General features: G+C 42.7%; 1 protein-coding gene across 2 annotated transcripts in view; it reads left to right on the top strand.

Annotated features, from left to right (window-relative positions):
* Window positions 1-27,386, top strand: part of AMOTL1 (angiomotin like 1) — a 103,430-nt gene that overhangs the window by 18,050 nt on the left and 57,994 nt on the right. The window contains exons 2-3 of one of the 2 annotated variants that reach the window (XM_082845208.1): window positions 16,495-16,641; window positions 20,763-21,690. In XM_082845208.1, coding sequence (XP_082701334.1) covers window positions 16,495-16,641; window positions 20,763-21,690 — 1,075 coding nt within the window. The remainder of the gene's footprint in view (window positions 1-16,494; window positions 16,642-20,762; window positions 21,691-27,386) is intronic. The other variant, XM_082845209.1, reaches the window with a different exon arrangement.

Genomic DNA, 27,386 nt, shown 5'->3' with positions numbered 1-27,386 from the left:
AGATAATGTTTGTGTATCATGTCGTGCTCAGTAATGTTACTTTCTTTGCCTTCCTTCCCTATAATTAGATAGCTGCTTGTTTTACATGACTTGCTGGCATAGTTGGCCCTGTGATTTCTCAGCTTCAGATTTAGAAGTATTTATCATATACTATGGTAGGCAGTTCCCCAGGCTTTTTCTCATCATGCTGAATTGGATGTATTTTTTTGTATGATCACTTTTCTATTGTATCTTTATAACAATATTTCAGATGTAGCTGAAATAGTCATATTCCCTTACCAGTCATTTGGGTTAGCTATTATGAAATATAGGGCACTAAAACTATTGACTTCAAGTCTGAATTTATTAAAAAGTAACACATTTATGCAAAGGATTTTTCACTTTAAAGGAGTCAATGCAGATTGGTTGGCTGGTTGGTTTTAGGAAAAGTTGTCTCCTTTAATTGTTCATCATTGTTTGGAATCTTCAGATCTAACAGGTTTTGGCTTAAAATGTGATTGATTTATAAAGTTTCAGTTGACCACAACTTTTCAGTTCATGTGTTGTATAAGATCTTATATGGCAGAGAAGTACAAGCTTCCCAAACCTGACTCTGCATTCAAATCAGCTGGGAGGCATAGCCAAAAACTTCCTTTCTGGTCCGTACTTGTGGTGATCCCGATGTTACAGGTCTGACATGGGGGCTTGGAGGTGACATTTTAACATGACCCATGAGTAACTTTGACACACCACGGGTTTAGGATTCACTGTTAAAGTGGAGACGCCATCATGAAAATAATACGTGGCCAAATGGAAGGGATGGAAAGGTTGGTTTCATCAGCTGCCTTGGTGTCCTGGTGATTGGCAGGTGGTGTGTTCTTATTACTCTAAGCTTTTATAAGAAATAACACAAATCTGTCTCATATATACTGGCATTTATGCAGGCATGTATGGAGGGAAGGAAACTTTCCCAGAGCCTTTCCCCATTATCCACAAGCAAGGACATTTCATTAAAACTCCTCTAATATTAATATAAGAAATTAGGCAGGAAAAGAGGACTTAGAATTAAGTGTGTACTGCAATCCCGCTCCTGGGTATATATCTGAAAAAAACAAAATTACTAATTCAAAAAGATACATGCACCCCAGTGTTTGTAACAGCATTATTTACAATTGCCAAGATATGGAAGCAACCCAGTGTCCATCAACAGATGAGTGGATAAAGAAGATGTGGTAAATATGTATCTACAGACACACACAATGGAATACTACTCAGCCGTAAAAAAGAATGCAGTTTTGCCATTTGCAGCAACATGGATGGACTTGGAGGGTATTACGCTAAGTGAAATAAGTCAGACAATGACAAACACTGTATGATATTGCTTACATGTGGAATCTAAAAAATACAACAAACTGGTGAATATAACAAAAAAGAAACAGACTCAACAGATATAGAGAACAAACTAGTGGTTACCAGTGGGGAGAGGGGAGGGGGGAGAGGATTAAGAGGTACAAACTATTAGGTATAAAATAAGGTACAAGGTTATATTGTACAACACCTGGAATATAGCCAATATTTTATAATAACTATAAATGAAGTATAACCTTTACAAATTGTGAATCACTGTATTGTATACCTATAACTTATATAATATTGTCCATCTTCAACTATGTCCAACTATACTTCAATTAAAAAAATTAAGTGTGCATGATTGGGGGATCTTTGGATGGCAGAATAGCATAGTAAAAAGAGCTTTGCTGTTGGAAGGGCTTAGGAGCTGTGCTCCTGGCTAGTTTTGTGACTCTGGACGTGACTTTACCACCGTGAGTCTGGTATCCCTGTCTGTACAATGGGAATAGGGTGATAATTAAATACAATAATTTTTATATCATCCCTGCACTTAATAGGCCCTCAGTAAATTGCTATTATTGATTATACTCTTCTTACTAAAGGGACGTTTAATTTCTTGGGGAATATTCGTTGCTTTAAATTATGTAGTTCATCCATGAGCCAATACTGACTTATGGGGTGGGCGGGAGTGATAAGAAGAAATGTACTTGCCTCTCCAGAGTCCCAGTCCCTGTGAAACGCTGCCGCCTGGCAGACCTCTCGGTGTCACTAAGCTGCGACAGCACGCTCTTAGGATCCGGAAGGCTGGAGGGTCCTAAGATCCTCGTGTCTGAACTGTTCCTCTCTCTGCAGTGGGGGTGAGAGGGAGCTTTGAGGAGCACAGCTGTGCATTCATGTTGTCACTTTAAGTCTTGGGGTTTATTTTAAGGCTCTTCATCCTGTTTGTTTTCCTTTGTTCCCAAAACATTAAGTACTTACTGTCTGCAAACAGTGATAGAAACACGTTTGAGCAATGGAGCTTACCTGCTAGTAATAATTTGTTTTCCTCACTGGGAACAAAATGTGAAGCAGGGCACCCAAAAGAATCCCTCTGTGGTCCTGAGATAAGTATAAACAAATAGGGTATGTTTAAAGATGATTTAAATTTCAGTTATTAAATTAATATAAGGCTTATTTATTAAAACTGATCCAAGTAAATAAGGTCTAGCCATCTATTATACAGCACAGTGCCTAGAGCTAACAGTACTGTATTGCATACTGAAAATTTGCTAAGAGGATAGATTAAGATCTTACCACACACACACACACACACATACACATACAAATAATAGAGGGGGTGGGAGAAAACTTTGGGTCGTGATGGGTATGTCTGTGACCTTGATGGTGGTGATGGTTTTATGGTGTATGCTTATCCCCAAACTCATCGAGCTGTATACATTAAATATGTACAGCTTTTTATGTGTTAATCATACCTTAATAAAGTGGTTTAAAAGAAAAAACTTACCTGAGGAAAGGAATCTCTGAAGTCCAGGTACTTTTAGTTTTAGCTAAGTTAAACACCAGATACATCAACATGAAATATGAATTGTGATAATTATGTGTACTTGAGTCAAGATATTTATGTAGCCTTTGGATGTGATAGTAAAACCGACATTTAAAAAATGATTTCCTCTTGGTAGATGGGGTCCTTTTACCATGGACGTTCTCATTGTATACTCCCTGTGACTCTGGGTGGTGGGACTGCAATGACTCCTTTTGTTTATTTATCTTTTTAACGGTGCATGAGTGGACACACTTAGAGGTCTCCCGACTGCACCCGCTCTCAGACATGTGAGGAAGCAGAAACCAAGGGCTGTATTTGGCACACAGTCCCAGGGCTCTGGGACCTGCTGTGGGTGTTGAGCGGGACCAAAGAGCCCCTTTCTCTAAATGTGAATTTGTGTTTAAGCTACAAAATCCCTGTGATGTTGTTACCTCTAACATGTACAAAGCCCCTGCAGGATTTGGATCACAGCATGCTTGTAATTAGCCTGTTTTAGCACTAGATGGCTTTCTCCCTTTTTTTTTTTTTTTCCCCCACTAGCTTTTACCAAGCCTTGGTCTCCTGAGTAGATTGAAAGAGACAACTCGCCTTTGAGTTAAGCTCTGTAGAATTAAGAATATGTTTGTAATTGGTTATCTTAAAATGTATCTTAATTCCATTAATGTGTATTTATTGAGTGCCTATTATGTGCTAGAAACTGCTAGGGACTGTGAACATATGCAGATGGGTCATTGATTCAATAAATAGGTACTGAGCACTTACTTTGATCTTATTCCTGCTGGAAACTGGAGATACAAGAGGTGAATAAGGCAAGATCCTTGCTGTTAATCAACTTATAAGTTAATGGGGAGAGAAAAAAAACTAAAAAAATGAAATACACAGGCAATGTAATATATTGCGGCATAAATATGCATGAAATGTGATGGGAATGCAGGTGAGTGGCATATACAAAATTGGGGGAGGAGGGGTAGATGACTTCCTGGAGGAAGTGGCACTAGAGGAGGGCTTCCAGAGACATTTGGATAGTCAGGGTATATATTTTAGCATTTAGAGTGTGCCGAAGTAAGAGTTTCCTTTTTCCGTATAGGGAGAAAGGCCCTCCAGATGGAGGAAACTTTGGGGGAACTGCAAGTATTTCTCTAGGTTTTGTGCAAAGGGTATTTGGAGCAATAGACATGAGTTGCTATAATTCAAGGCAGGTTGTGCTAAGTCATGTAGTACTTACCATACAGTGTTGTGTTCTTAGAATAGGGGTCAGAACAATTAAATTTTCTTGTAAGGTAAGTCTCTGTATCTATAAGAAGTTCTTTTTAAAAAATATTTTATTGAAGTATAGTTGATTTACAATGTTGTGTTAGTTTCAGGTGTACAGCAAAGTGATTCAGTTATACATAAATGTATATATTATTTCTTTACATTCTCTCCCATTATAGATTATTACCAGATATTGAGTATAGTTCCCTGTGCTATACAGTAGGTCCTTGTTGTTTATCTATTTTATATATAGTAGTATATATATTTTAATCCCAAGCTCCTAATTTATCCCTCCCCCACCCCCTTTGGTAACTGTAAGTTTGTTTTCTATGTCTGTGAGTCTATTTCTGTTTTGTAAATAAGTTCATATGTATAATTTTTTTAGATTCCACATATAGACCTATGATATTTGTCTATCAGAAGTCCTTGACTGTAAGCAGTGCAAAGTAACTTTGGCTAACTTAAGCAAAAGAAGAATTTATTGGAAGTATATTGGGCAGCTCACATATTAACGGGAAGGCTCAGAAAATGAGCAGGAACCTAGGTGAAGATATACCGGCAACCCAGGCAGGGGTAGGCTACTTGTCTTGTGATGATGGCGGCTACCATGGATACCACTGTTGCTCCTGGACTCCTGGGGGTACTGTTACCATAGATACTTTATCAGCATCCTTTGTTTTTGTGTCATTTCCTCAAGATTCAAAGTCTTTGGTTGGAATATCAGTTGACTGGGCCTCGGTCCTCCTAACTGCTAGAACAGGGAGGGGACCTTTTGGCTTCTGTAATGGGAGGTAGACCCAGCTTCCAAGGCTCACACGGTGAGTTCAGGGTTCTCCAACACTATTAGTATTTAATTGGAGGTGATTGACTATCAGGGATATGATAGGTAGTAGTTGAAAGTTGAACCACCTAATTCTAAATTATTTTCCATTTCTGTAGTGTTATAAAAATAATGTGCTACTGCTTTTATTTATTTATTTTTATTAAAGCACAGTTGATTTACAATGTTGTGTTAGTTTCTGGTGTACAGCAAAGTGACTCAGCTATACATACATGTATGTACATATATTTTTTCATATTCTTTTCTATTATGGTTTATTATAGGATATTGAATATAGTTCCCTGTACTATACAGTAGGACCTCATTGTTTATCTATTTTATATATAGTAGTGTGTATCTGATAATCCCAGACTCTTAATTTATCCGTCCCCCACCCCCTTTCTACTTCTGTTCATTTGTATCATAGTTTAGATGTTGTGTGGTATTTGCCTTTCTCTTTCCGACTTCATTTAGTATGATAATCTCTAGGTCCACCCATGTTGCTGCAAATGGCATTATTTCGTTCCTTTTTATGGCTGAGTAGTATTCCATTGTATATATGTACCACATCTTCTTTATCCATTCATCTGTTGATGGACACTTACGCTGCTTCCATGTCTTGGTTATTGTTAAGTAGTGCTGCTATGAGCATTGGGGTGCTTGTATCTTTTCGAATGAGAGTTTTCTCTGGATATATGCCCAGGAGTGGGATTGGTGGATCATCTGATAACTCTATAGTCTTTTAAAACTAAATACTGGATTCTGGGTCTGCAGATACAGCTTCATCCTCCTCCTTACCTATACCCAAGCACCCATGAATTCTCCATTGCTTAAAGAGACCAAACACTTTGGTGACTCAGTCCCTATGCTTCACCTTTACCTTTTGGGGCTCATCTTTCCTCACTAGCACCCTCTCCTCACCCTGAAGCAGATTAACATCCTCCTCCTTTTTTCCACTTCAGCTCAGGAGGCTCTTTCTCCTGTTATTTTAGCTCCGAATCACCTCTGTCAATCATCATTACTCCTGAGCCTCCAAAGCTTTGTGTCCCTTTAATAGAGCACTCACTCTGAGATGAAGTTTGGATAGTTGTGTGCCTGTGGTCTCCAGAATGGAATCAAAATATCCTAAGGCTAAGGGTGGTCTTACTCGGTTCTTTGTTATTTATAGCTCACATCACAGGGCCCTGTTGAACTCAATTGTTACTTTAAAGGTTAGGCATACTTTCTGTAGTTTGGTCCACACTGATACTATCTCAGAGATATTTTTAAATAAGCATTACAAAGTTAAACTTCACACAACTTTAAAGGTGTTCATCACAAATTCCACTTTGAGAGCGTCTAAATTAAATAGGTGTATTTATTTTTCTTGTTTTCTACAATGGATGGATTATTCCAGGGATTCAAACTGAAGTTCCATGCCCAGGAAGACCATATCTGTAGAGGCTGGGAATTTTAGAAATCTTCCCCGCTCCCACCTCCTCCCCACTCCCCCCGGCTCCCACCTCCTCCCCACTCCCCCGCATCTTGGGTTTCAAATAATGGTTACTTGGGAGAAAGGGAGTGAGAAGGTGTATTCAGCTGTTTGCCTTCAGTTTAGTGTTGGAGATCCCTGTTTGCTTTTTTCAGTGTGTGTGCTGCGTGCAGGCGTTCATAGAGGGGGATGCCAGGACCTGTCTGCTTCCTTCAGGTCTCAGGTTCAAGAGTGTGACTTGGCTACCCTAGGGAGGGAGCTTGGCTTCACATGAGGGTTTGTGAACAGACTACCCCTTATTTTTCAGGTACTGGTCGTGGAGTCTCCACGCTCCCTTTAAAAACATTGTTTCAAGGGCATCTGTCTCCCTGAGCAGAGTATTCTCCTCCCCGGAGAAACCTCCAGTTCTGCCAGAATCCGAAGGCGTGGCTCGGTTGCTGACATTTAACTTTGAGGCCGCTGGCGCATTCAGTCAATTCCTTAGCTCTTTGAAAAGGAAGGTAGAAGCCACAGAATTGTTTTGTTGCTTGTGGTTAAAATCTCTGTTATAAGGTTAGAGGAGGTTATTCTAATCTCGACAGTGGAATTTTTTTTTTTTTTTTTTTGCCGTGCGCGGGCCTCTCACTGTTGTGGCCTCTCCCGTTGCGGAGCACAGGCTCCGGACGCGCAGGCTCATGGGCCCAGCCGCTCCGCGGCATGTGGGATCTTCCCGGACCGGGGCACGAACCCGTGTCCCCTGCACCTGCAGGCGGACTCTCAACCACTGCGCCACCAGGGAATCTCAGTGGAATTGTTTTTAAAGGCATTAGGTGGTTTTGGCTTACATGGAGCTGGCAGAAAGTCTTGCACTTGGGTGCAGTGACACCTGGGAGTTTTTTTGCAGTGAGTGAAGGCCCCAGAGCATCACTGCCAGCTGCAAAGGGGAGAGCGAATGCTTCCTCATCTTAGAGAACTGAGAGGGCCAGGGAATCGTCGGGAACTCTCAGACACTGGCTTTGAAGGGACCCTCTCATTAAACTTGGTAGTGACATCATCTCAGAGGATATGCCAAGTTCTCCATCCGTCAGCAAGTAGTAAGGGATCATATACCTTATACAGAAAGTAGCAAGTACCCATATGGTGCCTTGTCTTCAAGCTTCACCAGGGCACTGGCACCAGCATATATATATATATATATATATATATATATAAATATATATATATATATTTTTATATATATATATATATTTATTTATTTATTTATTGAAGTATAGTTGATTTATGTTGTGTTTAATTTTTGCTGTATAGCAAAGTGACTCAGTTATACATATGTATATTCTTTTTCATATTCTTTTCCATTATGATTTATCATAGGATATTGAATATAGTTCCCTGTGCTATACAGTAGGACCTTGCTTATTCGTCCTATATGTAATAGTTTGCATCTGCTAATCCCAAACTCCCAGTCCTTCCCTCCCACATCGCCCCTTCCCCTTGACAACCACTAGTCTGTTCTGTATATCCGTGAGTTTGTTTTTGTTTTTTAGATATGTGCATCTACTTAATGGCTGAGTAGTATTCCATTGTATATATGTACCACATCTTCTTTATCCATCCCTCTGTCGATGGCCATTTAGGTTGTTTCCATGTCTTGGCTATTGTGAATAGTGCTGCTGTGAACATAGGGATGCGTGTATCTTTTCGAATTAGAGTTTTGTCTGGGTATATGCCCAGAAGTGGGATCGTTGGATGCACCAGCCTGTATTAAGTGACTACTGCAAACTAGGCAGTTGATGTTTAAGTGCTCAGTTGTGCGCTTTCGATCATAATTACCGTGGCCATTGGGGGAAGGCAGGCCACTGTAGGGGAGGTAACCTGAAGACATAAATGTATTGGGATAAACTTTAGAGGACTTGGGGAGGGGAGTGTGCAGCTAGAGGATGGCATTCCCAGCAGGGCCTTGGAGAATGAGGGTGGCATGTTCACAGGATGCTGGGATGCTGAGGGGACCAGCAGGACTGTTGACAGCTAAAGGAGGGGGCCGAGTGTAGACAGCCTTGAAAACCGAACAGAATTTGAACTTGAAGCTGTAGCCGATATGTTTATGTGCAAGGGAGTGGCATGCTGGCAGTGGAGTTTAATTAAGGACAGGTGACTCCCAGCTGTGTGAGTGCAGGACGATAGTGGGGTGACGGTTTGAATGTCCTCTGATGTTTACACCGGAAGGAGACTCCTGAGCCTCTTATGTTGGTCTGTTTATGGATTCCGGATCTGATCTTAGGGAACGAATCAGTTACAGTGAAGGTGAAACAGCTGAGCAGGTGACCAGGATTCTTGTTGTACCTCTCGCCTCCCCCAGGAAACTCACTTCATTTTTACCTTAATTCATTTTTCCTTCAACAACGAGGCCTTTGTTATCCCTACTATGGAGGGAGGGAAAAAAGTCGTGTTCAGGGTCACGTTACCTAAAGGCCTCTGGACAGTTACAAAGAAAGTGAGAGAGTAAAACCATAATGGGAAGGAAGTGTTCAGTGCTTCAGAAGCCAGCCAAAAGTAGTCATGCTCTTAGAGAGAGAAGCAAAGGATTCTTGTTGAGAAATGACACGCAGTTTTTGCAAAGAGAAAGGCACTATTCTTGTTGAAATGGGTCATCATCAATATAAGGCAGAAACGTTGAACCCTCAAACTGAAATTGCAGAATTTCACCCTCTGCCGAGTACAGCACAAACAAATGTCTAGCTTTACTTCAGGCAGGAGCCCGAGGTGCTGCCCGCCCCCTGCCCAGAGGGAGACCCTGGGCAGGTTTTCTATTGCTTCTGCCAGTTTCCCCACGCAGACTAAAGCTGTGTGAGCCATGGTCCTTAGATGAAGGTTTGGGTTGAAAGTAGGTGACTGCAAGTTACTAAGTCAAGAGAAACTTACATGGAAACCCTGAGAGGCAACTCCATGTACAGATTACATAGAAGTTGAATCCTTGATCAGCCGTGGACTCCCCTAAAACCTGCACTGTCACTCACTGTCACTTAGGCCCTGGGCCCCAGCCAGGCCTCGCAGCGCTCACCGGGTAGGGGTGGTGTCCGGGCGTCTCCTGTGGTTTCTCACAATTCTTGCTCCCGGGGCTGGAGACCTGCTAACAAGGAAAACCGAATTTCTGCTTATGACAGGTATTGATGTCCAGTTTCTGATTTCAGAGATCCTTGACCCTGTTGGTTAGATTATATACCCTATGTTTTTACATAAGAAAACAGACTCAAATCGTGCTACCAGAGTTCCTAACGAAGATCCTGCACTAGAACAGGAAGGGAAAGATGATGCGCACATGGGACGGCGGATGGTGTCTCTCTTGCATTTTTGCTGTGTAGCCCAGGAATGTCGTGCCACCCTGTGATACACGTTATTATCATTTTACCTTGTCTTACAGGTGAGGGAGCTGGAAGTGAAATGATTCCTTTCAGGTGTGGCAGTGCTGGGATAGCTCACTGGGTTGTCTCTTGGCCCAGTGGAGTGATGATTCCTGGGCCTGGCTGTCCGTAGGGTCTGTCCTGATCATCTTCTCTGCATTTCCAAGGAGAGGGGGCAGAGTGGGAACGGAACTCTCAGTCAGTGTGTGGGCCACTGAGTCTTAGATGACTGTTCATATGGAGTTGGGCATCCTGTCCTTCAGTCTGCATAGGGGTGTGTGTGTGTGTGTGTGCGTGCGCGTACGAAGAGCATTAGTTCTTTCTTAATACTGAGGCCTGCCGAAGAAATGGTGAGAGGCGGCGCATCTCTGGTACCCTCTGAGCTTAGGCCCCTCCTTCCAGCTCTGCTCTCTCTATAGCGCCCTGTGGCCTGGAGCCCTGGGGCCTACTCTCACTCGGCAGGCCGTTGGATAAGGTGTGGAAAAGCAGTTTATACCAGTGTTGTGATGATAGGAATGGCTTAGTGCAGGGTTCTTAACTGGGCTCCATGTTGAAAGCATGTACCTATGCATACACACATTCCCTACGCACACCTTTATACACCCATACATATACACATGTATATTCTTAGGTAGGCCACAGTTTGGCCCAAAGAGTTGTAATCTGTTGGCATATGCCATTCCTGATCCAGATCGTAAGAGAACACCACACTTTTTTTTTTAATTGAATTGAAGTATAGTTGATTTACAGTGTTGTGTAGTTTCAGGTGTACAGTAAAGTGATTCAGTTTATATATATATATATATATATATATATTTATAAATATATATATAAATATATATATATTCTTTTTCAGATTCTTTTCCATTATAAGTTATTGTAAGATATTTAATATAGGGCTTCCCTGGTGGTGCAGTGGTTGAGAGTCCGCCTGCCGATGCAGGGGATGCGGGTTTGTGCCCCGGTCTGGGAAGATCCCACATGCCGCGGAGTGGCTGGGCCCGTGAGCCATGGCCGCTGAGCCTGCGCGTCCGGAGCCTGTGCTCCGCAACAGGAGAGGTCACAACAGTGAGAGGCCCGCGTACCGCAAAAAAAAAAAAAAAAAAAAGATATTGAATATAGTTCCCTGTGCTACACAGTAGGTCCTTGTTGTTTATCTATTTTATATATAGTAATGTGTATCTGTCACACTTTCTTTACTCAGGTGTCTGGGTCCTCAACTCCTCCCTGGCTCTGATTTGGTGGGAGAGAGGCGGAGGGTGCAGACGTGTGTTTGTGTTTTTTGTTTCTTTGCCTGTGTGCACTGTTCTCCATCTAGCTTAGGGCTTCTCGGCGGTGGTTGCACATCGGAATCATATGAAGAGCCTTATAAAATACACATGCCTGGGCCCTGTCCCAGGGATTCTGATTGACTAGGTCTGGGTGAGACTGGGGGACTGGCATTGGCAGCGTTCCCCAGGTGATCCTAATAGGTGGCCAAGGTTGCTCTGTGCGTCTCTCCAACTTTCCACCAATATTTTCCACCTGCCTGAAGTAGAAGCCAGGCCAGGATTTGCCTTTGGATCCAGGCCATCGATGATTCCTAATTTTAGCCTTGACTTTTAGATTTATAGATGTAGAAGATGAGGCCCAGAAAGGGCTGAGTTTCTTTCCAGGGTAGTCCTTTGTCGGTCGGCCAAAAAGAGAACGCTGACAGATACCGTCACAGGCATTGGAACTGTCATTTTAGGCTGATCTTTACATAGTATGTCATTCACACTCGGCTTTTATTCATCCTTAAGATCTAAGTCACAACTACATTATTTATTTTAACATTGTAAGATAAATATTCTGGTTGTCAAAATCTTTTTTCTCTTTTTCTCTCTAGTCTGAACATGCTTACGATACATGTGAGCACACGCGCAAATATTATTTCGTGGGTTGAGGTAGAGAAACTCAGGAAGAAGTTGAGTAAATTTCCATCTTACAGCCTCTTAGAATAATTAGTTGCTTACTACTAGCTTGGGCCTTATGGGAAATGGGTAGATAACAATCCTAGCAAGAAATTGCAAATGACCTGTTTGAAGTGATGGCTGTAAAACATGATCTTTCTTCTAATGGAATTACCTCTGGGGCAAGGATTTTTTTTTTAATGTATTTTTATTGCATCACAGGAGAACAACTCATGTTATCATGCTAAGTGACAGCAGCATGACACTGTGTGATTCCAAATTTGTATGTACAAATCTTAATGTATAAAATTAAACAGAAACGTACCATAAGACTAACAGCGGTCCTCTATATGATTGTATTATTGGTAATACATAATCATAAAAATGCATTTTCTTTCCTTGTGAAAATCAGATACTGAAGCAGGATCAGCTTAAGCTCCTTGGCCTCTGTGCAGGTTTTCTTGACCTTTAGGCAGGGTTAGGCCCTTTGTCCTGAGCTCCCACTGTATCTAGAACAAGCCTTTGTTACAGCCAACGCTACCCTGCCTCGTAACTGCCAGCCAACATGTCTGCTTCCTAATGAATTCTGAGACTCCTGACGGCAGAGTTCTTGTCTTGTTTATCACTCCAGCATGGCGCCTGGCACTTAGAACATACCAGGCACATGTTGACTAAATGTTGAAACAATTTCTGTTGGAACTATAGACCAAAGTAATCAGATTTAATTCTGAGGCTTGGTATTGCCCACTCCTTTTCGGGTTCCACAGTCAGTAACACAAGCATCTCAGATAATATTTTTCCTAAAAGCTTTGTCTACAACTCGGGTAAATTGCCACCGTGAAATGGGTGCTGTTTGGGTGTCTGGGTGGGAAAATTCCTTTGAGGGATGTGGAGGCATCAGACAAGTCTACCTAGTCGCATCCATCATTTGATCATGCATCTACCTCCCTTACTGGGATTCCTTGCTCACCATGCAACTTCCAAGTTGTAATTTGCCTTCTTGTGGAAATGTCAAAACAGTAAATGTGCTAGCTGGCCTGGAGGGCATAAGAGACTGTTCCCTCTGGCGGTTGTGTTTCTCATGGTAAATTAATGAATTGGCAAAATTTGGATTCTGATGACCCAATGAGGTGGCGCCACCCTGTGAAGTCTCTTGGCATGCTTTGTACCATCTATCTTATCTCCACCAACAGTGGAGAATCAGAGGGGAGGGTTCATTGTCCAGAATGCTAGGGAAAGGATATCCAGGATGGAAGAGAAGCTGTCGAGGTAAACTTTGGACAGCTCTGGACAAACCTTCAGGTTTGGGTACAAGAAAGTTTTGATATGGATTAATTCTACACGTGACGAGGAGAAGACCAGGGCAAACTATACAATGATCCATTATAGTCACACGTTAACGGAAAAGGCACTAAGATGTCCTTAGCCGTTAACTCTCTAAATTGTTTTTCCTTGTATTTGTAACTAATCTAATTGATATTCATGTTTAGCTACCATGTATATATGTCTATATATATGTCTATATATATACAGTTTTTAATAGAAAAGGCCTTTTGTTTTTTTTGAACTTTTGAATTTTGTTTTATTTATTTTTTTATAGAGCAGTTTCTTATTACTTATCTATTTTATACATATCAGTGTATACATGTCAATCCCAATCTCCCAATTCATCACACCACCAGCCCCACCCGCTGCTGCTTTCCCCCCTTGGTGTCCATACGTTTGTTCTCTACATCTGTGTCTCTATTTCTGCCCAGCAGACCGGTTCATCTGTACCATTTTTCTAGATTCCGCATATATGCATTAGTATACGATATTTGTTTTTCTCTTTCTGACTTACTTCACTCTGTATGACAGTCTCTAGATCCATCCATGTCTCTACAAATGACCCAATTTTGTTCCTTTTTATGGCTGAGTAATATTCCATTGTATATATGTACCACATCTTCTTTATCCATTCGTCTGTCGATGGGCATTTAGGTTGCTTCCATGACCTGGCTATTGTAAATAGTGCTGCAATGAACACTGGTGTGCATGTGTGGTTTTGAATTATGGTTTTCTCTGGGTATATGCCCAGTAGTGGGATTGCTGGGTCATATGGTAATTCTATTTTTAGTTTTTTAAGGAACCTCCATACTGTTCTCCATAGTGGCTGAATTACATTCCCACCAGCAGTGCAAGAGGGTTCCATTTTCTCCACACCCTCTCCAGCATTTGTTGTTTGTAGATTTTCTGATGATGCCCATTCTAACTGGTGTGAGGTGATACCTCATTGTAGTTTTGATTTGCATTTCTCTAATAAGTAGTGATGTTGAGCAGCTTTTCATGTGCTTCTTAGCCATCTGTATATCTTCTTTGGTGAAATGTCTGATTAAGTCTTCTGCCCATTTTTGGATTGGGTTGTTTGTTTTTTTAATATTGAGCTTCATGAGCTGTTTATATATTTTGCAGATTAATCCTTTGTCGGTTAATTCATTTGCAAATATTTTCTCCCAATTCTGAGGGTTGCTTTTTGTCTTGTTTGTAGTTTCCTTTGCTTTGCAAAAGCTTTGAAGTTTCATTAGGTCCCATTTGTTTATTTGTGTTTTTGTTTCCATTACTCTCGGAGGTGGATCAAAAAAGATGTTGCTGTGATTTACGTCAAAGAGTGTTCTTCCTGTTTTCCTCTAAGAGGTTTATAGTGTCTGGCCTTACATTTAGGTCTCTAATCCATTTTGAGCTTATTTTTGTGTATGGTGTTAAGGAGTGTTCTACTTTCATTCTTTTACATGTAGCTGTCCAGTTTTCCCAGCACCACTTATTGAAGAGACTGTCTTTTCTCCATTGTATATCCTTGCTTCCTCTGTCATAGATTAGTTGACCATAGGTGCATGGGTTTATCTCTGGGCTTTCTATCTTGTTCCTTTGATCTATATTTCTGTTTTTGTGCCAGTACCATATTGCCTTGATTACTGTAGCTTTGTAGTGTACTCTGAAGTCAGCAAGTCTGATTCCTCCAGCTCCGTTTTCTTCCCTCAAGACTGCTTTAGCTATTCGGGGTCTTTTGTGTCTCCATACAAATTTTAAGATTTTTTGTTCTAGTTACGTAAAAAAATGCCACTGGTAATTTGATAGGGATTGCATTGAATCTATAGCTTGCTTTGGGTAGTAGAGTCATTTTCACAATATTGATTCTTCCAATCCAAGAACATAGTATACCTCTCCATCTGTTTGTGTCTTCTTTGATTTCTTTCATCAGTGTCTTACAGTTTTCTGCATACAGGTCTTTTACCTCCTTAGGTAGGTTTATTCCTAGGTATTTTATTCTTTTTGTTGCAGTGGTGAATGGGATTGTTTCCTTAATTTCTCTTTCTGATCTTTCATTGTTAGTGTATAGGAATGCTAGAGATTTCTGTGCATTAATTTTGTATCCTGCAACTTGACCAAATTCATTGATTAGCTCTAGTAGTTTTCTGATGGCATCTTTAGTATTCTCTATATATAGTATCATGTCATCTGCAAACAGTGACAGTTTTCCTTCTTCTTTTCCAATTTGTATTCCTTTCATTTCTTTTTCTTCTCTGATTGCCATGGCTAGGACTTCCAAAGCTACGTTGAATAATAGTGGCGAGAGTGGACATCCTTGTCTTATTCCTGATCTTAGAGGAAATGCTTCAGTTTTTCACCATTGAGAGTGATGTTTGCTGTGGGTGTGTCGTATATGACCTTTATTATGTTGAGGTAGGTTCCCTCTATGCCCACTTTCTGTAGAGTTTTTATCATAAATGGGTGCTTAATTTTGTCAAAAGCTGTTTCTGCATCTATTGAGATGATCATATGGTTTTTACTCTTCAATTTGTTAATATGGTGTATCACATTGATTGATTTGCGTATATTAAGGAATCCTTGGGGGCAAGGATTTTAATTAAAAAAAAAAATAGCCTGACTCTTTCCCCAGAGTAAACTAAGTTACTTTTGCCAGAAAGAGCCTTCAACTTGGTGCCCATGCAAAGAAACGAGTGCAGAGAGGAAAGACAGCCCAGACCCATCCTGCTGAGTATTCCCATGGTGTTGTAGGTGCCAGATCAGTGTTGCTGTCGTGGTATCTCATGTTCAGTGACTGTAGAATTGAACACAGTGTCACGTTTAATTGAAACAGGAAGCACACTCCTCTTTGAGTGTGAAGCAGATACAGAGGAGCTGAAAAAGGTCAGTGCCGGGCAGAGGGCCAGAACCCATGACCCGGGCTCACACTGCCACACGAGGCTCCAGAACCCTCAGAGTGGGGCTGAGCGCTCTGTCCTGGGTTGGGACAGGCCCTTGCTAACACGTGGTCTGGCAAAATGACCACCCCTCTCTGCATCTTTCATATATTCCAAGAGACAGCTGCCCTTCCCCTTTTAGTTTTCCTTTTCTGGCCTCCCTGCCTCTCTCCTTTCTGTCCCCCACCTTGACCTTTCCAAACTTGGTGACTTGTCCAGTTCCTCAGGGGACTTGATTTCTGCCAGTGTTTCTGCTGCTGCCCTTGGAAGTAGGTTGTGAGAAAGGGTCCCTGCCTTCACTCAGCGTGTCTTGAAAATTGTTATTGTGACCTCACGGGTCATTTTGGTGGGTGGCTAGACTTGTGATGATTCTGAATAGTAACTTTGGAATTTTATGAATCGAAAAGACAGAGCTGCCACTGCCCGTGGAAATGTGTGTGGGAGAACAGCTAGTGTGACTCACACGGCAAAGAGGGAGAGGAGGACTTCATTGGCACTAATATGCACTTTGCTTTCTGCCCCCAGGTCCCCCTCCTGCCTGTTACAGCCCCAGTAGTCCCATCCAGATTCTGGAAGACCCCAACTACTGTTTCCCAGACTTTCAGCTCTATTCTGGGAGGCATGAAGCATCTTTGACGGTGGAGGCAAACAGTAGCATCAGGGAAAAAGTTGGTAAGTTCTTTTATTGGCACTTGTGTTGGAAAAGCAGAACAATCTTACGTTTCTCATTTTTTGCTCTTTTGCATAATTTTTTCTCTATCCTTGTTTTAAATATCAGCATATTGAATTATTGGTTGTCTCTGTATTGGTAGGTGCCTTATTTTTAATGTTTGGTAAACATTAACAAGGTTTTAATAGACTGTTTTACTATAATATGTGACCCTCTCAACAGAGTTCCTAAGTATGTAGGAACTTCAGAATTATACCACTTATGCCTTCATTTTCTTCTAATTCCTAAATATTCTTTTGTATTCTTTCCCAGAATCTTTCATTCCTTTTTTTCTTCTCTGCTTTCATTTTTACCTCTTTTTGCAAATGATTCAGAAATTCAGAGAAATTCAAAACTATAGTCGGGAAGGAACTGCTTCCTTTGTAAAAACTTTCTGCCTATTTTTGAGGGTTTATGAGATTGGTTAAACCATGAAAAGGAATCTTCAAAACCACTTTAAAGAAGATCTCAGGGTTCTTGCCAAATGTGCTTATGAAAAGGAAATTCAGTAGTTTTCATGCTTCATGAGACACCATTCCTTTTATTATTCATCCGAAAAACTCTTTTTCCTTTGGATATATATTTTTATTTGAATTTTTATTCATTTTATTTTAAAATGTTGATTTTTATTTGAATTTGCTTGTTTCATTAAGCCCTGAAGGTAAGGACTGTCCATTTCACTCTCCTAACCCCAGCACCTATCAGAATGCCTGACTATAACAGGTTGGCAGTTGGTATTTGTAGAGTGAGTGATGGCTCAACTCAACCCACACTGTTAATCGCTCTCCTAGGGTTGTTCATCACTTATTACAGTTATTTGGCAATTCATCTTGTGTGGACTTTCAATGATCTGTTTTTGTTGTTTAAAAATTTTTGTTGTTGAACTTCTGGTTTAAATCTCAGTTACTGTACACCTTCTCTGAAGGTGAGGAATAAGTTTGAATTTACTCCACATGCCGTCCTGTGAGGCAGGTATGAAGCCTGACCATTATACAGAGCAGAAAGGTTCAGAGAAGCCAAGTAATTTGCCTGAGGTCACAGAGGTGTGATTTCGGGGTTGATCAGAGTTGAGCTTCAGGAACCAGTCTGTAAAGTTCTTTACTTGGCAATTATTATTATTTTTTAACCACTTTTTAAAATTGAAGTATGGTTAGTTTACAATGCTATGTTAGTTTCAGGTGTACAGCAAAGTGATTCAGTTATATGTATATCTATCTATCTGTCTATATATCTATTCTTTTTCAGATTCTTTTTCATAATAGGTTATTACAAGATACTGAATATAGTTCCCTGTGCTATAGAGTAGGTCCTTGTTGTTTATCGCTTTCATGTATAGTAGTGTGTATATGTTAATCCCAAACTTCTAATTTATCCCTGCCCCCCACAATTCTTTCCTGAATGCCTTCTGTATATTGGGGTAGTATTCTAGGCACTGGGTATACGGCATGTGAACGTAACAGATAAAACTCTCTGTTCTCTGGTGCTTGAATTCTAGTAGACAACTACAGATAAATACAGTGTTGATCAAAAGGAGAAGAGGCCAGAGGCAGGAGATATTAGGTTGCTCAGGACATTTAGACAACTGGTTAGGGGACTGGAACCCGGGGAGTAGCTGAGGGCATGGAAGCTGGGGCTGCAGTCTTTGCTGTTACAGAGACACTCAGAATGTCATCTACGGTCGCCTTTTCTCATATTTTAATACTGAAAAGTGTAAGAGGGATGTAATCCTTGACAGAATCCCTTGCCCAAAGAAGACAATAAACCCAATGACTTATGTCTAGGTATATACACATGTATATGTGTATTTCTATATCTTGTAAGCATATCACACCACCTTCATTTCTTCTCATTTCACTTATCACACCACCTTCATTTTTCCTCATTTCGCTGTGGACTGAAAAGTGCTTGGCACTTGATTAAATGTAGGGAGCAAAGGAGACAAAAGGATCAAAATTGAATCTGAAATTTCTATCTGGTTGTCTCTGATGAGGATGCCATTCATAGAAAAAAAAAAAAGGCAACCTTGGGGAAGAAAGACGGTTTGGGGGAAAAGGATGTGTCCTGTGCATATGTAAAAACAAAGAACCATCACTGCGTGGAATTGTAAGAGTGAAGGCTGCTGTCTCTAAGGCTGCTTATCTCTAAGGGGCTAGCTCAGCTCCCTCTATTGACAGGGGAGGATGTTGAGCTCTAAGAGAGCAAGTGATTTGCTCAAAGTCTTGCCAGTGCCATCTATTGTGATGATCGCTCTAAGGGAGGTATAATAATGGAGCCCGGACATTGGAGAAGGAGGGCTCAAGCCTGCTGGGCTACAGCAGGAAGGGTTCTACTTAGAAGGTAGCTTTGGAGCCATCACTCAAAGCATGTCTAGGAATTTCCCAAGAAGGGTGTGGTGAGATGCATCTTTCTAGGCAGGGGGATGGATGGGAGCAAAGTCCTGGAGGCCTGAGAGAGCTAGCGTGTCTGGGAACTTCTTAGGGTATTGCTGGAACTTGAACTCCAAGGGGTTGCCGGTGAGGGGGCCAGTGATGGCATGAAATGTTGCTGGATGGACAAAGCAATGCCTGCTACACCCTGTGATGGACTGTCAGTTTCATCCTCTAATTAATTGGCGAGGAATTTTGTGCAGAGGAGTGATATGATTAAGTTTTCTGGTTTGAACAATCTTAGGGCAGTGGGGAAGATAAGTTGGAGTCTGAGGGGGTGGGTTTGGAAGTGGAAAAGAGCCTAGTGTCAGAGAAATAGATGAGGGGGCTCTTGGAATGGTTTGGGTATGAGGCTCCACGGGCTTGTCCTGCGGAATGAACACAGATTTCGTCGTGGAATGAGTCGGATCCTGGATCTGTCTCTTCCTACCTCTGTGACCTTGGTGACTTACCTCCTCTAAACCTCTCTCCTTATCTGTAAGATGGGGGAATTAATACCTGCCTCATGCGATTGTATGTGGACTAAACTAAATAAAGGAGGGAATTTAGTACAATACCTGGCACATCATATGCTCCTTAAGAATGTTTTTTGTGGTTGTACTGTGGTTATTGATAATGAACTTGGAGACTGGCAGGGGAATAAAGGGGAGAGTTGGGAGAGATGTTTCATTTCGGAGGTAGAATTGACAGGCAGGCGCTGACCAGATGTTGGGGGTAAGGGAGAGGAAGGAATTTTGGAAAACTCTCAGGTTTCTGGCTTGGCAAAGAGTAGACGAGGCAGGGATCCAGGGGTTGTTTGGATGGGCTGAGGAAGACACGTTGAGTTTGGAGGACCCGTGGGCCATCGGCTGGTGGTTGTAAATGGGTGGGCCGTGGGTCAGTGGGTTCAGACGAGCGGTGGATGAGATGAGAATCTGTCAAAGTGAGGGTGGGTGAGTGCTCAGGGCAGAGCTGTGGGAAAGAATTTAAGAGGCAGGTGGAGAAAAGGGAGCCAGAGATGGAGTGTACGGAGAAACAGCAGGATCCCGAACCATGAGAGGGGGCGGCCTGGATGCTGAGTGAGGAGAGCATTTCAAGAATTGGATGATCAACATGCTAAATGCTTCAGAAAGCTTAGGCTGGAAAGTTCTCCCTGGGAATGATTACTAATCAGAGCGGTAGGGAGGGCAGTGGACGGCACGTTCGGAAAGTGGAGATGGCAAGTATCGATTGCTTTCTGAGGACGATTAGAAGGGGAGGAGAGCTGCAGGGTGGCACTTAGAGGTTTATGTAGAGCGATGAAAAGATGGTTTCTTTTTGTTTGGTTCTGAGTTTTGCTTGGTTTTTTTTCTTTTTCTTTTTTTTTTTTTTAAGTTGGGAAAGACTTGACCTGTTTATATGATGAAGAGAAGGGATCGGTGGAGAGCTTAAAGGAAAGGGAGGGCTTGAAGGCCCGAGCAAGGTCTAGGAGAAAACGGTAGGCAAGGGAAGGGAGAGTAGTAGAGACACTTTGATTTGGAGAGATGCTTCCATGAGAAACTGTAGGGTAAATGGGAGTGACGGTGTACTGGAAATCTTTAAATGCCTCTGTCGTTAGAAAGTTCGTTATTCACCATGTGCGTCCAGACCTATATCTGCGTGGAACAGCCTGACATCTTTTTCCCGTGTTTACCTTCTAGTTGAGGATCCTCTTTGTAACTTACACCTGCCGAACTTCCTGAGGATCTCAGAGGTGGAAATGAGAGGTTCCGAGGATGCGGCAGCTGGAACAGTGTTACAGCGGCTGATCCAGGAGCAACTGCGCTATGGTACCCCGACTGAGAACATGAACTTGCTGGCCATTCAGCACCAGGCCACAGGGAGTGCAGGACCAGCCCACCCCACAAACAACTTTTCTTCCACGGAAAACCTCACTCAAGAAGACCCACAAATGGTCTACCAGTCGGCACGCCAGGAACCGCAGGGTCAGGAACACCAGGTGGACAACACGGTGATGGAGAAACAGGTGCGGTCCACGCAGCCTCAGCAGAACAACGAGGAACTGCCCACGTATGAGGAGGCCAAAGCGCAGTCCCAGTTCTTCCGGGGGCAGCAGCCGCCGCCGCCGCAGCAGCAGCAGGGGGCCGTGGGTCACGGCTACTACATGGCCGGGGGCGCCAGTCAGAAGGCGCGGACTGAGGGCAGGCCCACGGTGAACCGCGCCAACAGCGGACAGGCGCACAAGGACGAGGCGCTGAAGGAGCTCAAGCAGGGCCACGTCCGCTCTCTCAGTGAGAGGATCATGCAGCTGTCGTTGGAGAGGAATGGTGCAAAGCAACACCTCCCTGGCCCAGGGACCGGAAAGGGGTTCAAGGCGGGCGGGGGGCCCTCCCCAGCCCAGCCTGCAGCTAAAGTGCTGGACCCCCGAGGTCCTCCACCCGAGTACCCCTTCAAGACCAAGCAAATGATGTCCCCGGTGGGCAAGACCCAGGAGCATGGACTTTTCTACAGTGACCAGCACCCGGGAATGCTCCACGAGATGGTCAAGCCTTACCCTGCTCCCCAGCCTGCGAGGACAGAAGTGGCCGTCCTGAGGTACCAGCCACCCCCAGAGTATGGGGTAACGAGGTGATTATCAAGCCTAGAAGTTTTTTTTTTTAATTAAAAAGAATTCTTTTTTATTGAAGTATAGTTGATGTATATTATATGTTATAGGTGTACAGTATAGTGATTCACAGGTTTTAAAGGTTATACTTCATTTATAGTTATTATAAAATATTGGCTGTATTCCCCATGTTGTACAATATATCCTTGAAGCTTATTTTATACCTAATAGTGTGTACCTCTTAATCCCCTGCCCCTACATTGTCCCTCCCCCCTCCCCTCTCCTCACTTGTAACCACTAGTTTGTTCTTTATACCTGTGAGTCTGCTTCCTTTTTGTTGTATTCACCAGTTTGTTGTATTTTTTAGATTCCACATGTAAGTGATAACAGACAGTATTTGTCTTTCTCTGTCTGACTTACGTCACTTATTATGATAATCTCTAGGTCCATCCGTGTTGCTGCAAATGGCATTATTTCATTCTTTTTTTAAAAAAATAAATTTATTTATTTATTTACTTATATTTATTTTTGACTGTATTGGGTCTTCGTTGATGCACGTGGGCTTTCTCTAGTTGCTGCAAGCGGGGGCTACTCTTTGTTGCGGTGCACGGGCTTCTCATTGCGGTGGCTTCTCTCTTGTTGTGGAGCACGGGCTCTAGGTGGGTGGGCTTCAGTAGTTGTGGCACGAGGGCTCAGTAGTTGTGGCTCACGGGCTCTAGAGCACAGGCTCAGTAGTTGTGGCATACGGGCTTAGTTGCTCCATGGCATGTGGGATCTTCCCGGACCAGGGCTCGAACCCGTGTCCCCTGAATTGTCAGGTGGATTCCCAACCACTGTGCCACCAGGGCAGCGCCTATTTCATTCTTCTTTTATGGCCGAGTAATATTCCATTGTATATGTATGCCACATCTTTATCCATTGATCAGCTGATGGATACTTGTGTTGCTTCCATATCTTGGCAATTGTAAATAATGCTGCTGTGAACATTGGGGTGTGTGTATCTTTTCAAATTAGTGTTTTTGTTTTTTTCGGATATATACCCAGGAGTGGAATTGCTGGTTCATATGGTAGTTCTATTTTTAGTTTTTTGAGAAACCTCCATACTGTTTTCCATAGTAAGCCTAGTGGTTTAATTCATGTTTTTAGCACTCATTATTTTCAAGGCGTGTTAGCTTTTTGTCGTTGTTTGTTTTCTTGTGCATAATATTTAATGAGCAGCATTTTGCCCAAAATATGCAGAGTGAAACAGAAAAGAGGGCAATTGGGTATTTTCTCCAAATGTAACGGAAGGCAGCGGGGGATTTATGAGTTTAGGGGAGGAGCCTCCATTGCTGGCCATCCTTGGGAGCTCAGCCCAGTGGCCTGGCAGAGCAGCAATTTTCCTGGCTGGCTTTGTGGAGCGTGTCCAAACTCCTGGAACATATTATTACCATGGGGTTTTATAGAGTCTTTCTTCATTGTAGATTTTAAAGGAAAATGTAGTCTGAATTCTAGAACAGAGGAGTTAAAGGGACCATAGAAATCATATAGCCCCACCCCCGTATTCAACAGATGAGAAACTAAATTCCCACAGTACTCGACTCTGAGGCAGCTGGAGCAAGGCTCAAGTATCCTGACTGTCAAAACCTTATTCCTCCATTGCCTTAATTCCTCCTACATCTGTTGATGGATTCAACAACACTTACCGAGTGTGTATTCTGTGCAACCCTGTACCTGGTCCAGAGATAAAGATATGGTTCCTACCGTCAAGGTCCTTCCAGCATCGTCTTGGGGGAAACCAGCATCTTAACAGAGCCTCGTGGTGCAGTGTGCTGTTTTAGGATAGAAATATGCAGAGAGCATTAGGGCACCAGAGAGGGTAGTGTGACTCACAGCTGTAGGGCTTAGGGAGAGCTTCACAGAGGAGGTGACATTTGAGTTGGGTCTTGAAGAATAAATAAGAGCTGTGGGGTAGAGGTGAAGTAGCGGTAGGTACTATGCAGGCGAGATGCCGTTTCTTCAGACAAAAAGCTTTGGAGGTTTTGCCGGGCATGAGCTGCAATAATGCAGAGCACTGGTGGGGTAAGAAGTAGCAGAAGGTGTGTTTGGACAGGGAAGTTGAGACCGGTTGGTGAAGGTCTTTGACTGTCATACTAAAGAGTTCAGAATTTATCCATGAACAATTAGGAGAACCAGTGTTTTTCAGTAGATACTGTGTTGATGTTTACTAGGCTGACTTCAATGGCAGCGAGGGATGAATTAGAGGAAGGGGATACTGGAGGCCAGGAGGGCCTCAGGGGCTGGGTCAATTGTCCAGATAAGACTTGGTGAGGGTGACCTAGGTTTGAGGACATAGGTAGAGGGGAGCCTTATATGCTAAGAGAAATAGAATTGATATCATTTAATGATTGATTAGCTGTGGACGTTGAGGAATAATAGGGCAGCTGGAAATAAGGCAATTGGAAAACAAGCTCTCAGGAGAGAAACTGGGTCTGGAGATAGACATTTGGGAATCGCCAGCATTTAGATGTTTCTGAGCTTGCTCTGCTCAGGGAGAGCATGGAGCATGGGAAGAGAAGACAAGTGGCCACTGCCTATCATGGATATGTCTTCATTCTCACCAAAGGCTTTATTCATCTGTTCCTAAATCAAATGAGCTGAGATTTCCCAGTGCCACCCCCATGGCAGTGTGCAGGGCATACTTTGGCCGTACATCTTGCAAAAAGGGAGTGACTGGGCCTTGGCAGAGAGAGAGAGCTGGCTGATGGGCCTGCCACTTACTTCCCAGCTGCTGACACATTTCCCTGCATTCGGTGGGGGATGGCAGCTGGGAAGCACTACACCAACCTTTAGGCCCCCGACAGGCAGCAGAACTCAGTGGGCACAGTCTGACCCCTCTGGGGAATCAAGATGGGGCCTGGGAGGGCTCTTATTCTTACCCTTTTATGGTTCCTTAAGCCAGGGAGAAATTTAAACTTAAAAACTATCAGGTTTGAAGAAGAAAAATAAATCTTCAGATCTCTGGTTTTTAGAACACTGATTTGTCAGAGTTAAATAATCCATGATGTTTATCCCAGAATCATATCAGAGTCTGGTTTGTGATAGTTCGCATCTGTTTAAGTCAGCCTCTAGAGCCTGATAGAAAGTGAAAATCTCCCCAGACCCAGTCTCCTGCCTTCTGCCCGGCTTTATTCTTTGTTAAATGGCAACGCATAAAGTGGGTCGTTTTGCTTTTTGTCATTTGGCAGTAGATGTGCTGTGAGTGGGAGACACAGTAAGGGGAGGAGGGAAGCCCTTCCTGGAGGGCTACCCGGTTATTGGTGGGCGGTGTCATTTGTCTCAAAGTTATGACATCAAAAAGAAGAAGAAATGTATGAAGGATTTGACCTGATTGCCAGGCTTGACAGCTGGGTCCACATGACACATCAAAATGTCCCAGAAGACGTAACAGACAGGCCATGGAGGCTGGGCCGCAGAGCTACAAGGCGCCTTTGTGAGCCTGGCCATGCCTAGCCAGCATGACTCCAGCAGTGCAACCTTTGGCCGACAGGGTAAACAAAGTTGCGTCCACACCAGCCCTGCTTCAGACACCTTCAGTGTGGCCTGAGCTCCAAGGGTTGGATCTGAAGTTCAGCAGTGTGTGATGTTCAAGTTATCTTTGACCCACGAGAAGAGCAGGGCTCCTTTTAATTTCACTGACACATTCCCTTATGCTTAACGGGTTATCAGTTTGTCATTAATAGTGATGGTTTGGGAAGCTGCAGGCTGTTGGGTCAATACATCACAGACTCTTCTGAGTCAGAGAGACTCAGTAATCTCAGACTCTTCTGAGTCTGACTGAGATTACTGGGTCCACGTCCGGGCCGCGTGCTGCAAAAACAGCCTCAGTATGTTGTGAATGTTCAGTGTTCTGATCCAACCCATCAGCCTGTCGAGACTTCAGTTCTTTTTGCCTAGAGGTGGAAAGGTCCAAAGAGCATAGAGCTTAAGATAAGATGAGGAAGAACTTGGAGTTCTTTTGCCTTCATTACTGAGTCACCATAGCTTACAAATTCTCTCACCTACTCTGATCTGCGAATGATGGGAGATGTGGTGGCTTATGGGCTCCTTTTGTGCGAAACCCCATGGAGAGACCACCAGTCAAGGTGTACTTGACTTGCACACCTTGGCCTTTTTCATGAGCGTGCTAGTGAGGCTGGGGAGATGGAGGGACTAGGGTGACCTGGCCCCACTGAGGTGGCTGGTGGGGACCTCCAGGGACCATGAGTGGCCATGGATAGAGACTCTGGTTTTGTTCCTGCCCTTTCTTCCGTTTCCTTCAACCTGAAAGTGGAAATGGATATAAATAAGGACAAGGTGAGAATTGGACAGGTTGTTCTCTGGAGAATTAGGCTTTAAAAAAAATAAAGAAAAGGAAGAATTTTGATATTAACGCTGACACATTTTGTGGAAACAGAGCACTTCTAAGAGTTGTGACTTGGCTTACGCAGTCCGTACCGTTAATGGAAGTGAACGCACGAATGAATACCAGTGGATGATCTGACTTTCATCAAAGCAGTTTGGAGCACAGTTGTCAAATGTGTTTGTTTTCCAAAGAAATCTGTCCATATTTCCGAAAGTGGAAACTAAAGATGCTGAAAGATTATTTAAAGTATCCTACTTTCTTAATACAACCACTGTTAACATTTTTCCTGTACAAATTAATTTTTTCACATGTTGTAATCATAGATTATATTCCGTTTAGTATCTTAGCTCTTTTTAGTTAGTATTGTATTACAAGTTTTTTTCTACAATGTTTGTTTTCATAACCATCCTTTCTGTTGCTGCATAATATTTCATAAATTATATCATTTACATCTTTTTCTCTATAAATAGTATAGAGACCATCATCATGAACATCGAATTTTCCATATATTGGTTTACTTCTTTAGGCATCATTATTTAGAAATGAAATTATTGGGTAAATTTTAGTTAAATATTTAATGACTTCTGATACCAGATAACTTTATGAAAATATTATAGTGCCTGTTTCACTGCCCTGTGACCAACATTAGTCATTATAATTACAAAACCTTTGCTAATGTAATAGGCAAATTGTGTTAATTTTTAATTTTCATTTGCAATTATTAGCTTGGTTAATTTGGCGGGGGGCATGTATTTGACTAGTCAGATTGATTTGATTTTGAAAATTGGCCCTTGGTATTTTTGTGTTCATATGATCTGTGTATTTTCATGGCTTCAGAATAAACTAAAACCTGTTTTCTCTAATACTTGCTCTGATTTTCCAGTTTCTGGAACTCCATCTCCACCCTTCTCAGGTAAAAATGGAACAGAGGCAGTGGTAGCATAGGCGTCAGGCGCGGTGTGGGTCCTCCTCCTACATCTTCAAAACAGTTCTCAGGGATGGATACTCTGAATATCCCCATTTTATGATAGGGGGATTTATGATATGATAAAAACGTAGGCTGAGAGAGAGAGGTTACAGTAACTTAGTCACGGGCACCAGATTGGAAGTGCGGGAGCCGGGGTGCAGCCCTGGACCTCTCTGCCACACGGTGCCTCTCCCGTGAGTGTAAACACTCGACCACGGCCAAGGATTTCCGGTTTTATTTGGTGTCACTTAGCCGGTGAATTTCTAATCAGATTTATATGTCACACCTGATGTCCAGCCTGTGTTCCGCCCCCCTGGGACCAGGATCCCCTTTCTCCCCAGATACCTCGGAAGACTTAGGAGCACACT

This window comes from Leucopleurus acutus (assembly GCF_964270905.1).
Source record: "Leucopleurus acutus genome assembly, chromosome: 8".
Lineage (NCBI taxonomy): Eukaryota > Metazoa > Chordata > Mammalia > Artiodactyla > Delphinidae > Leucopleurus > Leucopleurus acutus.
The sequence above is the reverse complement of the archived record's forward strand: the minus strand, read 5'-3'. Positions and strand labels throughout refer to the sequence as shown.